Consider the following 12029-nt stretch of genomic DNA (forward strand, 5'->3'; position numbering starts at 1 on the left):
GGATAGAAGAATAGTAATTTGAAATGTGACAAAAGTCTATAAATATATGCTTATTAATGTGTACTTTATCATGCCTAGAGAAATACAGCAACGTGTCCTCAAATATATGGTTCGCCACATGTAAATTTACAATTCAGATATCATATGATATATGGAGTATTTTTGTTTTGTTATCGTGATTGGGACATTGACGCTCCTAACTTTTTATAAATTTTTTAAAAATGGATTTTTTTTTTCCATTTCTAAGGTTGATAATGGATTTGTATTAAGAGATTTTTTGTTTTTTTTGCAAGATCTATAAAGAGTCATTGGATTAAAATGTGAATTCCTAAATAAAAAAGTGGACTTTATCCAAATATGATAAAAAACAGAAAAATTAAATAACATTTTATAGAAAAAATCATTGCTATTCTCCCCAGTCAACCCCCTAGGGGACGTGCTATCCACACCCCTCGGACGGGGGGCTATCGGTCCTGCCCTCAGTGAGCGAGTGCCCCTATCTAGATGCCAGGGGCATATTGGCCTAGATGCCCATCCGCCCACCCTATCCAAAACCCCCCACTGTCCAAACCAACCAAAAAAACAAATTCAAAACCAAACTCTAATGCACACGGGTGCGTATGTGCGCGCGCGCGCGCACACAGAGAGAGAGAGAGAGAGACAGAGAGAGAGAGAGAGAGAGAGAGAGAGAGATGAACGATGAAACAAAGGAGAAGTGACTGAGAGAGGAAATATAAAAGGGTCGGGAGAATTCCATTAGTCAAACTTGCAAAGTCATACTTTGAATGTATACCCTAAACTAAGTGTTGCTATTTTTTTTCTTAGCAAATAATTTTCCTAAACGTAGCCAATATCTTATTTTTTCATGAAATTATGGGAAATCAAACTTCGAATATTTGGTTATGTACTTTAATCAAATGGGAGCTTCGTACCATTTTAGCTTGGTTTCGTAGAAGTAGTGCTCCTTATTCTATCTCATATGTTGGATATAGTTTTTGACTAGATAAAATCAGATTCCAAACCCTTAAAAGTATTTTGTTTAGGTGGCATATTATGTGTATATGCAAGTGGTGATGGAAATGAATTTCCAAGTAAGGAATTAGGGTTCTTTAAAGTTTCTTCCCAAACTCAAATATAAAGTGAAAGACGTAGACACCTGAAGCAGATCTTCCAATATTTATTACAAAAATTCCATTCTCAAGTTATTATGTAGAGCATACACAGTGAATTATTTACGTGACATAATTTTGACTTAAAAAATAAATTTTAAAATCTTAATCTTACAAATCAAATATTACCATTTAAGTAATGTTGATTGTGCGCTCTGCAAACTGGCTTGAAAATAGAATAGCTCAATTTGTTATTGTTAGTTTAATTTTTTTTATAAGATTTATTTCATTTATCTACTTCTCTATCAACATACATTCTAAATTATTAGGGTTTAGCATTTAGGGTTTAGGGACTTAGGGTTCTCGTGTTTTAGAATTTAGGGGTTTAGTGTTGAAGGTTTAGGGTTTTAGGCTTTAGGATTTTCAGGCTTTAGGGTTTTGGAATTTAGGGGCTTAGGGTTTTAGGCTTTAGGATTTTCTGGCTTTATGGTTTTGGAATTTAGGGGGTTAGGGTTTTAGGGCCTTAGGATTTAGGGATTTGTGTTTTTAGGGTTTAGGCTTTTAGGGATTAGGGTTTAGGGGTTTTTGGTTATAAGGTTTAGGGTTTTTGGATTTAGGTTGTTTGGTTTCAAGGTTTGGGGTTTAGGGTTTTTTGGTTTTGTGTTTTAGGGTCTAGAGTTTTTAGGTTTAGGGTTTTGTGTGTTAGGCTTTCGAGTTTAGGATTTGGGGTTTAGGGTTTACATTGGTAGGTTTCGGGGTTTCAAGTTTTAGGGTTTAGGGTTTAGTATTTAGGGATTTGGGGTTTAGGGTTTAGAGTTTTAGATTTTAGGGTTTCAAAGTTTTGGGGTTTAGGGTGTTAGGGTTTTGTGTTTAGGGGTTTTTGGTTATAGGGTTTAGGTTGTTTGGTTTCTGGGTTTGGGGATTTAGGGTTTATGGTTTAAGGGTTTTAGGTTGTTGGGTTTTAGGTGTAGGGTTTTGGGATTTGGGGTTTAGGGTTTACCGCTTAAGTTTTTGTGGTTTAGGGTTTCGAGTTTGGATTTTAGTGTTTAGGGTTTGTTTTAGGGTCTCTAGTTTTGGGTTTGTGGGTAGCAGTTTAGGGTTTCAGGATTTTGGGTTTAGGGCTAAGGTTTTAAGTCTTTAAGGTTTTGGGTTTAAGGTTTTAGGATTTAGGGTTTAAAGTTTAGGATTTTATGGTAGGGTTATAGGGTTTTAGGATTTTATGGTATTGGGGTTTAGGTTTCAGGATTTAGGATTTGGGGTTTAGGGTTTGGAGTTTAGGGTTTTAGGGATCATTGTTTTAGGTTTTAGGGTTTCAGGGTTTAGTGGTTAGGGTTTTAGGGTTTTGTGTTTAGGGTTTAAGGTTTTAGCGTTTAGGGTTTATCATTTACGATTTTATGGTTTATGGTTTAGGGTGTTACGCCGTTAGGGTTTATGGTTTTGGGTTTGGTGTTTGGGGTTTTAGAGTTTTAGGGTTTAGGGTTTAGGGTTTGGGGTTAGGATTTGGGGTTTAGGGTTTATGGATTAGGGTTTTGGGTTCGAGAATTTTGGTGCGGTTTGGATAGTAAAAAGAGATACTTTTAGATGAAAGTTGAAAGATAAATAAAATATTGTTAGAATATTATTTTTTAATATTATATTTATTTTGTGATTTGAAAAAGTTGAATTGTTTTTTATATTTTGTTTTGGAGTTTGAAAAAATTGTAATGATAAAATTAGATGAAACACTAACGGCAATATTTCGTCATAGGTGGCCTATAAAACTTTCGGTGTTTGATTATGAGTCTAGAATCGTTTCAAATTAATGATGGGAGTAAATCTATTCATCATCCATTTTCTCATCATTTTCTTATCATCCCATAATGTGATATTAGATGATAGGTTCACAATTGAAATATAATAAATAGTGTCCACTCATCTAATGTCACATCATGAAATGAATAGAAGATGATGAAAATTAGAATGATGATTAGTGTTACTTGATTGACGGTGATATATCAGCAGGTCGGAGGTTGTTTAGGCATTGACGATTTGACGCTTTTCACTAAATTCAAACCATTTAGGCGCACACGGCTCCCCGTTCGTTTTTCGAAATTTCCAACCTAGTATATTTTATCGATATTGGAGTTTGGAGGATCTCGAAGAATTTCCCTAACAAAACTAGACGATGAGCGCCAATCAAACATGTTTGGCGACACAGTCGAATTTTGATCCCATACCCAATCCCCCACATTCTAGTGAATATGCTTTCTAACCTTAGCTTGGCCCTGATGACGTTTCTCCCCCTCTGATTGATAAATGGGATGACGTGACGATGGACCCCTAACGCAACTGCAACAGCAAACGCAAGCACCGCTGGAGAATCCTGTTCACAGTGTGTAAGGGATATTTGAGCTCTCACAATTTTAGCTAAGAAATAAAGTCAAGAAGGGACTCAGACTCCCTAAGAAGGAGATGACTCAGACTCCTAAAAGGCAAATGCTTCACAAGGCAAATTGGACTTTATCACTTCAAGGAAATAACCTCTATAAATTGCCTACAGGAGGTAATAAATTATTGACTTGATTTATTAGTTACTTTATACACTTACTCTCATATAGCTATATTGACTTTGGCATCAGAGTGTCCCCAAGGCAACCAGTGCCGCCCCTTTATTCGTTGCAGGTCAATCGTGTGGTTGGTGGTGTGAAACGTATCCTTTACAATGGCGTCATCTGTGGGATCATTTGCAAACTTCAACGTGATTTTCACACGTCAACTATCACGCGATCACATGCAAATCGCAATCATCTACAAAAGTCCAGATTTTTTAACTCGTGAGACCATCTCCAAAAAAACAAACAGATAAGAATTTTATGTACTAATCTATTATTTTATTTTATTTTGTTAATTTTAGGGTGTGGATTTTTTCATGTGTAACATGATTTGCTCGACTTTTAAAACTCTCATTTGTAACTAATCATCTCGTTCATGTTCTATAGAAAAGGAAAAATTTTTCACTTACACACACACACTCTCTCTCTCTCTCTCTCTCTCTCTCTCTCTCTCTCTCTCTCTCTCTCCCTCCACGCTTGAGCCACCAGGCTCTAACACGGCCTCGAGCGGGTTACCTTCGGGAATGAGCCACCAGGGTCTACAACTGCCTCAAGCGGGTTACCTTCGGGAACAAGCTATCATGCTTTACAACCGCCTTGAGCGGGTTACCTTTGGGAACTGGACGACGGGCTCAACAACCACCTAAGATGGATCCAAGGGTTGACGGGCACTTTGACCACTTAAACATAGATTACTACAAACAAATAACAAAACTAGAACACCAATAGAAATTTACACTAAGGGGCAGAAAATCCACCACTACCAACAAACAACAAAACGAAGAATACCAACAACAATTCACACCAAGGAGGTAGAAAACCTATTACTACCAACTAAAGCAAAAATATACACACAAAAAACCAATCATGGAAATATGCACTATTCACCGACAATAAACAATATCTCAAGCAAACATTCACACAAATAAACAAACTCAAAATCAAGCTCCGCACTCACACCTAATGTGGTCAAGTACATCTTCCGCCTATCTCTTCAAGCTGAGCCCCTCACCACTCAGCACGAAACAAACAAAAAACCAATGACCAAAAGGGAAACTAGTGACCAATTTTCTAAATTTATTTTGCAGATTATTGACTTAAAGATTCCCAAGACAACCAAAAGGTTGAGCCACCAAAGGTCGAGCCTCGTTCACGGTGCATCCAACTGTTAGCTAACCAAAAGGAAGTTGTGACACCCACACACACTAACTAGCATGGATCCTCGGCGGGGTAGGGGAAAACAAAAGCAAGCAGGCACCCACGAGCTAGCGGGGTAAAAGACAGGTACAGAGAATGCAAAGTATTTAATTTTCCATATGCTATCACAAAGAAAATTAGTAGGGTAACTGGAAAGGATATTTGAGCCCGCATAAATTTTGCTAAGAGATAAAATCAAGAAGGGACTCAAACTCCTAAGAGAGAGATGATTCAGACTCCTAATAAAAGATAAACTCATACTCCTAAAAGGAAAAGACTTCACAATGCAAATTGGATTCTATTACTCCAAGGAAATAACATCTATAAATAGCCTGTAGGAGGTAACAAATTCTTCACTTATTTTATTGGCTACTTTATACACTTATTCTCATATTGCTATACTGACTTTGGCATTGGAGTGTCCCCAGGGCAACTAGTGAACTAGTGCAGCCCCTTTATTTATTGCAGGTCAACCGTGTGGTTAGTGGTATGAAACACGTCATTTACACAATGTTTCCAAGGTTTCGATCTCCGTGGACGCTGCCACCCACCATGATGTCGTAGGTGTCTAGTCCCTACATCTCTCCGGCGTCAGTGCCACCACCATCGCCCTTCGTCAAGAGCGAGTACCAACCTTACTCGTATTGTTCGATCATTTTGTCTAAGTGACTCTGGAATTTCTTTGATATGATTAATGATGGTTAGATAAAATGGACACAGTGAAAGATGCGCTTGGGAAAGTCGGGAAGAAGGCGGCCGAGGCCACCAAGAAGGCTGGGAATCTCGCTGGGAACATGTGGCAGCACTGTAAGTATAAATTTTATTCCTATGGTCACTATAATTCGTGTACTTCATTTATGATTCATTCTGTTTGAAATGCTTTTGAAGTAGTTATCGTGCTGCAAGTAATCTGTGAAGCAAAGGTAAGTAAGAGTTGTGGTATAAGCTTTGAAACGACCGTTAAATCTAAAGCATAATATCTTCTCTTTTAAGTTTGTTTTGTAGTATGTGATGCATAAACCGATCTTTTCTTTGGACAGTGAAAACCGGTCCTAGTTTTGCTGATGCTGCTGTCAGAAGAATTGCTCAGAGTACAAAAGTTCTTGTAGAAGGTGGTTATGAGAAGATTTTTCAACAAAGTTTTGAGACCGTGCCAGGGGAGAAGCTTCTAAAGACATATGCATGCTATCTATCCACGTCTTCTGGACCAGTAATGGGAACCTTATATCTGTACACAGCAAAGCTGGCATTTTGTAGTGATAATCCACTCTCTTACCAAAGCTGGTGACCGGACAGAATGGATCGAGCTATTATAAGGTATACTCTTCCTTATACTCGTTGGCTTTTGGTTAATTGAAACCTTACCTTGCTTTCGGAGCAAGTTATGTGGGGCAAAATGAGGCGATTTTATTTTTTTTCTCTGCTTATATTGTTGAGACAAAGGAAGGGAGTGAGAGAGAGAGTCCCCCAAGTTTTTCCAGAGAAAGGATTTTTAAGTGAGTGATAGAAGGCTTGAAGGCTTCATGAAATGGGTAAGAATGACATGCCTGTCATATCTGCAATAACCCGAGCCTGCAACCTTCTAGAGATCTAACAATAAAGCAATTAAATTTTAATTCAAAGAAAGTAGAGTTTGCAAATAGATTTAGCTGCTTGTTACAACAATACAAAATGCCTCAGAAAGCTTTAGGTTAGCTACTTCTTAGGAAAAAGACTGAGGCTAGGTTAGCGATTTGTGCGTGCCGAATTGGCAAAAAGATGTTATCATCATGAATAAAGAAGTGAAACCAAGAAATGCAATCACACAGATGTTATTCTAAATTGTAATTTAAATTTGTAACTCCATTAGCCATTCGCTCACAATACTTACAAGAGAAAAGAAGAAAGAAAAGGGGAGGATGGTGATGCATTGGCTTTACAAAATATAGAGGTTGTCCTGGAAATTTAATGATAATGACGGAATGGATTGTGTTTGTGAGATGGTAGGCTTCAAAAATAAATGTCCCAGGGATCAATTGGCCTAACAGATTGTTCAAGACAAGCATATTAATAGCATCAAGTCATTGTGCTGCCTTGTTTGCTTTGCATACTTCTCAAACTTTACGTACTCTTTCTCTTGGTAAGCAATAGTGCGTGTTTTGTTTGTTTAGTATATGTTAAACAAGTTTTGGCTTTTCATTCATGGATTAATGATATTGGCGTGTGTGCTTTTCCCTTGTACATAAATAGGTGGTGTTATTCCACTACATCAGCTGAGGAATGTCAAGCCTGGGGAAAAATACATACAGGTTATCTCTGTTGACAACCATGAATTTTGGTTTATGGGCTTTGTACACTACGAGATCAGCGCGGTGAAAAATGAACTTCAAGGAGCACTGCAGCCCCACAGCTTATGATGCACAAGGGCTATGTCGCAGAAGGACCATTATACAAGCCGTCTGTCTATGTAGATAAAATATCCTGCACGGTCTATGTAGATAAAACCTTGGTCCTGGTCTTCCACCTCCTCCAATTTTCTGTCGTGATTTTTTATTATATATATATAAATATATATAATTGTTGCAGATCATATTTAATTAGGAGACAGAATTTTGAGTTTTGTTGGAGCATGGCGGGCTTTAAATTTCTTGACTGGAGCTGTTATCGAACAAAGGAAACTCTGAATTGTAATTCCATCACGTTGCTATTGTATTGAAAGCAAGAATATTATGAACTATTGGTGTAATTTTATACACAAATGTCTGGTAAACAAAACCGATTGAAAGCTCCTTAATTATCGTTTTATTCAATTTCAGATGTTTACATTGACGAACCTTATTGGTATATGCCTTTTGCGAGCTCAATGTTGATGGGATTACAATGCAAAATCCATCCTTGTTTGGTACTTTCTTGTGAAAATTAATAAAAAAAAAGGTAACAATCTCCATAAATATAAACTTGAAAAACTCGCAGTCTAAATTAATCTATATGCGATGCACAGCAAATGATAATAGCAGTTTCCAAACAGACGCACATTTGTTGCCTCTTAACTTCTCAAGTGACGTGAACCTAATTCTGTCCCGATCAGAGGTAAATCATTCATCCTCAGGTCATGTTTTGACTCATTATTAGGGGTAACTACATTTTAGTATGGCTGTACAAAAATCGACGAAACCAGTTGGCACCGACTTAGTCCAACTGTCGGAGCATGGGTCCAACTGTCGAAGTAGGGAACCGGCCGAAAGCGGTAGAGAATCGGACGGTGGCGGCAGTATTTTAACAAAATCGACGTCGACTGGTTCGAACTAAGGATAAACCACTGAACCGACCGATAATGATTTTCCTATTTTTTTATTTTATATGTATACAAAAACAATGTAGTTTTAGGACTTGGAATAAGATATTATAATAATAATAATGGAACGGCGCCATTGTTTCAAAATAGGATTAATAAACACTTCTAATTTTCTTCTTCTTTCTCACTTCTCAGTTTTCTCCTATGCAACTCTTCTTTCCAGACTTATGGTAGACGACGCAACTTCTCTATCACAGAGACGCCGACGGCAAACCAAAGAACCACCCCGATGCACGTCCAAATTGGCACTATCAATTCTCTCCTCCAGCTAACCGATTTTGGCCAGTTTTGAGTATCACCCAAGAATGTCAGTGCGGCGTCGGTTTGGTCCCATCGGTTTTCAGCCTACATTTTAGAGCAATTTGGAGGGGAAAAAAAAAAGTTGGCTGTAGAGTCTGCTTTCTATGTCAATCAGTATCCAATTTTAAGTTTGGGATAAGAAAGTAATTTAGGTCCGTTTGTTTTTAGAGATGAGATGAGATGAGTTGAGATTAAAGTTAAAAAGTTGAATAAAATATTGTTAGAATATATTTTTTAATATTATTGTTGTTTTAGGATTTAAAAAAGTTGAATTGTTTATTTTATTTTATGTGGAGATTTAGAAAAATTGTAATGATGAGGTGAGATAAAATGAAATGTTTTTGAAAAACAAACAAGGCCTTAGTGGATCTTAATGCGCTGGCAAATTGATCTGAACAATCTTCCGGGAAATGGGTCCAAGTTTTGGAATTAAACGGAAACCAATGGTTTATCGGGCATCTTCTTCAAACCAATCACCCACTTGGATGCATCGAGTTCTGTGGAAGAGCGAGAATTATTCCCTCCATATTCAAAAACAAAACCTCTACTCTTGTTGTAATGTACAAGGCCTGGACTTTGCAACACGCCCATGGACCTTGACTTACTCAGCTTCACCACCGGCATTTTCAAGACCACCCCGGCTGCTGGCTTCCTTCTCGCCGACAGAGACCGATTGCGGCACACATTTGAACCAGACCCCATTTTTGTTTCGCTGACATAACCCACCGATTTCGACCTAACCATACGATGATCACCCGGAGCCGGAGGAATGGCGCCAGATACTTTCCTGTTTCGTCTGCTTCCGAGTTTCGTGACCTTCGAAACCTCTTCAGTACTCGTGTATTGCAGTTCAGACTTCATCAAGGGCCGCGGATTCTCAATGCAGCTCGCTCGCCGCCTCAAGTTGTTCCAGATCGGCGGCGCGTGGACCATTTTGGCTGAGTTTTTTAAGCACTCCGCCACCTCCGCCATCTCCGGTCGTTTCTTCGAGTTGGATTGGACGCACCTGGCCGCGAGCACTGCCAGATGCCTGATCACACCCGGATCGGTCGGAGAACAGACGCGGTCGTCGCAGATCCCAGTGAACTCGTGGTGCTTAATCAACGGCACGGCCCAGTCGACCACCGAGGGGGGACTGTAATTGACATCTATGGCTTGCCTGCCGCTGATGATCTCCAACAGCAAGATCCCAAAGCTGAACACGTCGCTCTTGGTGCTCAGATCCCCCGGAGCAAGATATCCCGGGTCTAGGTACCCCAACGTCCCCGCCGGAGGCGTGCACTTTATCCGTACGTCTTCCACATGTCCCCTCAAGGCCAATCCGAAATCCCCCAGCCTGGCGTTCCAGTTTTCGTCGATTAAGACGTTGGAGGACTTTATGTCCCGGTGAATCACCGGCGGGTTGGACGAGTGAAGTGCTTGGACCGCTTTCGCTATTTGGACGGCGAACCGGATCCTCCGGCTCCAACCCGGGGCTGATCTGGAGCTCGAGTGCAAGAGATCGTAGAGGGAGCCGTTAGGCATGTACTCGACGACAAGCAGTTTATCGTTCTTGGAGTCCGAACAGAATCCCAAGAGGTTGACGAGCCGGGGGTGTTGTACCCTGGAGAGTATCTCAATCTCATTCTCGGCGGGGCTGGTACAGTTGCTACAGTTGGTGCAGTTATTGTTGTGGTACTGATGGCGTTGGAAGCTTGCTGCTGATGGGCTAAAAAGCTTTGTCTTCTTAACGGCGGCGACGAGCTTTCCGTCCTCGAGCACGGCTTTGTAGACACTGCCATGGCTGCCTTTTCCCAAGAAGCTCTCCGCTGAAAAACTATTGGTGGCGGCGACGAGCTCGACATACGAAAATTCTCTGACTTTCAGGGCTCGATTGGGTTTGCGTGGTCGGGTTCTTCTTCCTTTCTTCTTGAGATCCCAGTAATGGGGGTCGCAGGTGGCGATGGCGGATTCTGCATTGCACGAGAAGTAGCCCATGATTCTTAACTAATAATTAGCTGTGTGGGTCTCCAACTCCAGACCCAGAGACAAAGGGGGAGGCTTTGACAGGCAAACTGATGATGAACGAGAGATTGAAAGAGAAGTGGTAGTAGGGGAGATAATCAAGAAGAAGGCGATGGAAAACGAGAGCGGCAAAAGCCATTACTGCAAACATAAAAGGTGGGTGGAGAAGTGTTGTGTGGCGGTCTCTGAAAAAGCCAGTCGTAGTTCATATTTACGGCTTGAACGAGACGTACGTGAAAATCAAACAACCGACGCTCGAACCACTGTTATAATTATTATGAAAAATTTTGTTCATCATCTTCGTATTATATAATATATATAATCTTTTTTTTATCAAATATATAGCGAATAATTAATAATTATGAAATCTCATTTAACGTGAAATAGCAGTGCGTTTGCTAACATTTTAACTTTGTGCAGGAATTTCCCAAAGGCCTTTTTCTCTTTTCTCGGGTTTGGGTTGGTCTAAAGAGAAGTATTGCTTTATCTTTATTATCTAAAAGATAAAGATAATAAAATGGAGGCAATGATTAATGGATTAAATTCTGGTTTAGATGTTCAATTGATTTGAGATGAATTGAATATTTTATAATTAGTAATGAATTAAGATAATAGAATGAGTATTATAGAATTTATTTAAAATGAATTTAGATATGTTTAAATATTATTATATTAAAATATATTTATAAAAAATTAAAAAAAATTATAAATCTCATATATAAAGATATATTAAATTAAAAAATATTATAAATTTTACGTGTAAAAAAATATTAAATTGATATAAATTAATAATTTAAAATTTAAATATTTAAATATTAAATCTAATTTAAAATTAAACTGATATAAGTTCAATCCAAATTAAGCAAAGAGTGTAGCTTCCTAATTTTTTGACTCGGAAGCCATTGGATCACGTCTCAAAAACGGTAACTTGGACTAATATCTCTGACTAACTCGAACCCAGACAACGTGATCCAGCAAATGCTCCCAAGAAGTTAGGTTGATTTGACTTCCATTTCCAACCAACGTAGTAACGTGACAGTAGATTTGCATTCATGTGGGGGCCAAAAGTATTAGGACAAGCTACAATAAATAAATAAACAAACAAATAAATAAGAGATTTTTGAAAAATAAGATAAAGATTAAAATTTTATAAACAGTAATAAGATGATTTATAAATAATAAATAATTTAAATTAAATATTTATAAGATTTTAAAAAATGAGAGAGAAATAATTAAATAAAAAATATTATAAAATTAAAATATTATTAAAATATTATTTTTATTTTAAGATTCGAGAAGTTGAATTATTTTTTATTTTTTATTTGAAAATTTGATAACTTTGTAATGATTAGTATGAAAATATTTATATTTGAATGATATTTAGAAATGAAATAAGATGAGATAGAATTAAATGAAATTTTTTTCCAAATATCTCCTAAATAATACTGGTTACAAATCTCAAATAAATAAGTTTCGCATAATCCCTTTGCAAAC

At 38.1% G+C, this 12029-nt stretch overlaps 1 protein-coding gene and 1 pseudogene across 1 annotated transcript; one reads left to right on the forward strand and one right to left on the reverse strand.

Moving 5' to 3' along the window:
* Nucleotides 1-4224: 4224 nt before the first annotated feature.
* Nucleotides 4225-7293, forward strand: LOC109001122 (annotated as a pseudogene).
* Nucleotides 7294-8923: 1630 nt separating this feature from the next.
* On the reverse strand, nt 8924-10787 carry LOC109001150 (serine/threonine-protein kinase-like protein At1g28390). The gene has a single exon (XM_018978301.2). The coding sequence runs from the start codon at nt 10506-10508 to the stop codon at nt 8961-8963; it is 1548 nt and encodes a 515-aa protein (XP_018833846.1). The 5' UTR covers nt 10509-10787; the 3' UTR covers nt 8924-8960.
* Between the last annotated feature and the right edge of the window lie 1242 nt (nt 10788-12029).

Source organism: Juglans regia, chromosome 8 (genome assembly GCF_001411555.2).
Source record: "Juglans regia cultivar Chandler chromosome 8, Walnut 2.0, whole genome shotgun sequence".
Taxonomy (NCBI): domain Eukaryota; kingdom Viridiplantae; phylum Streptophyta; class Magnoliopsida; order Fagales; family Juglandaceae; genus Juglans; species Juglans regia.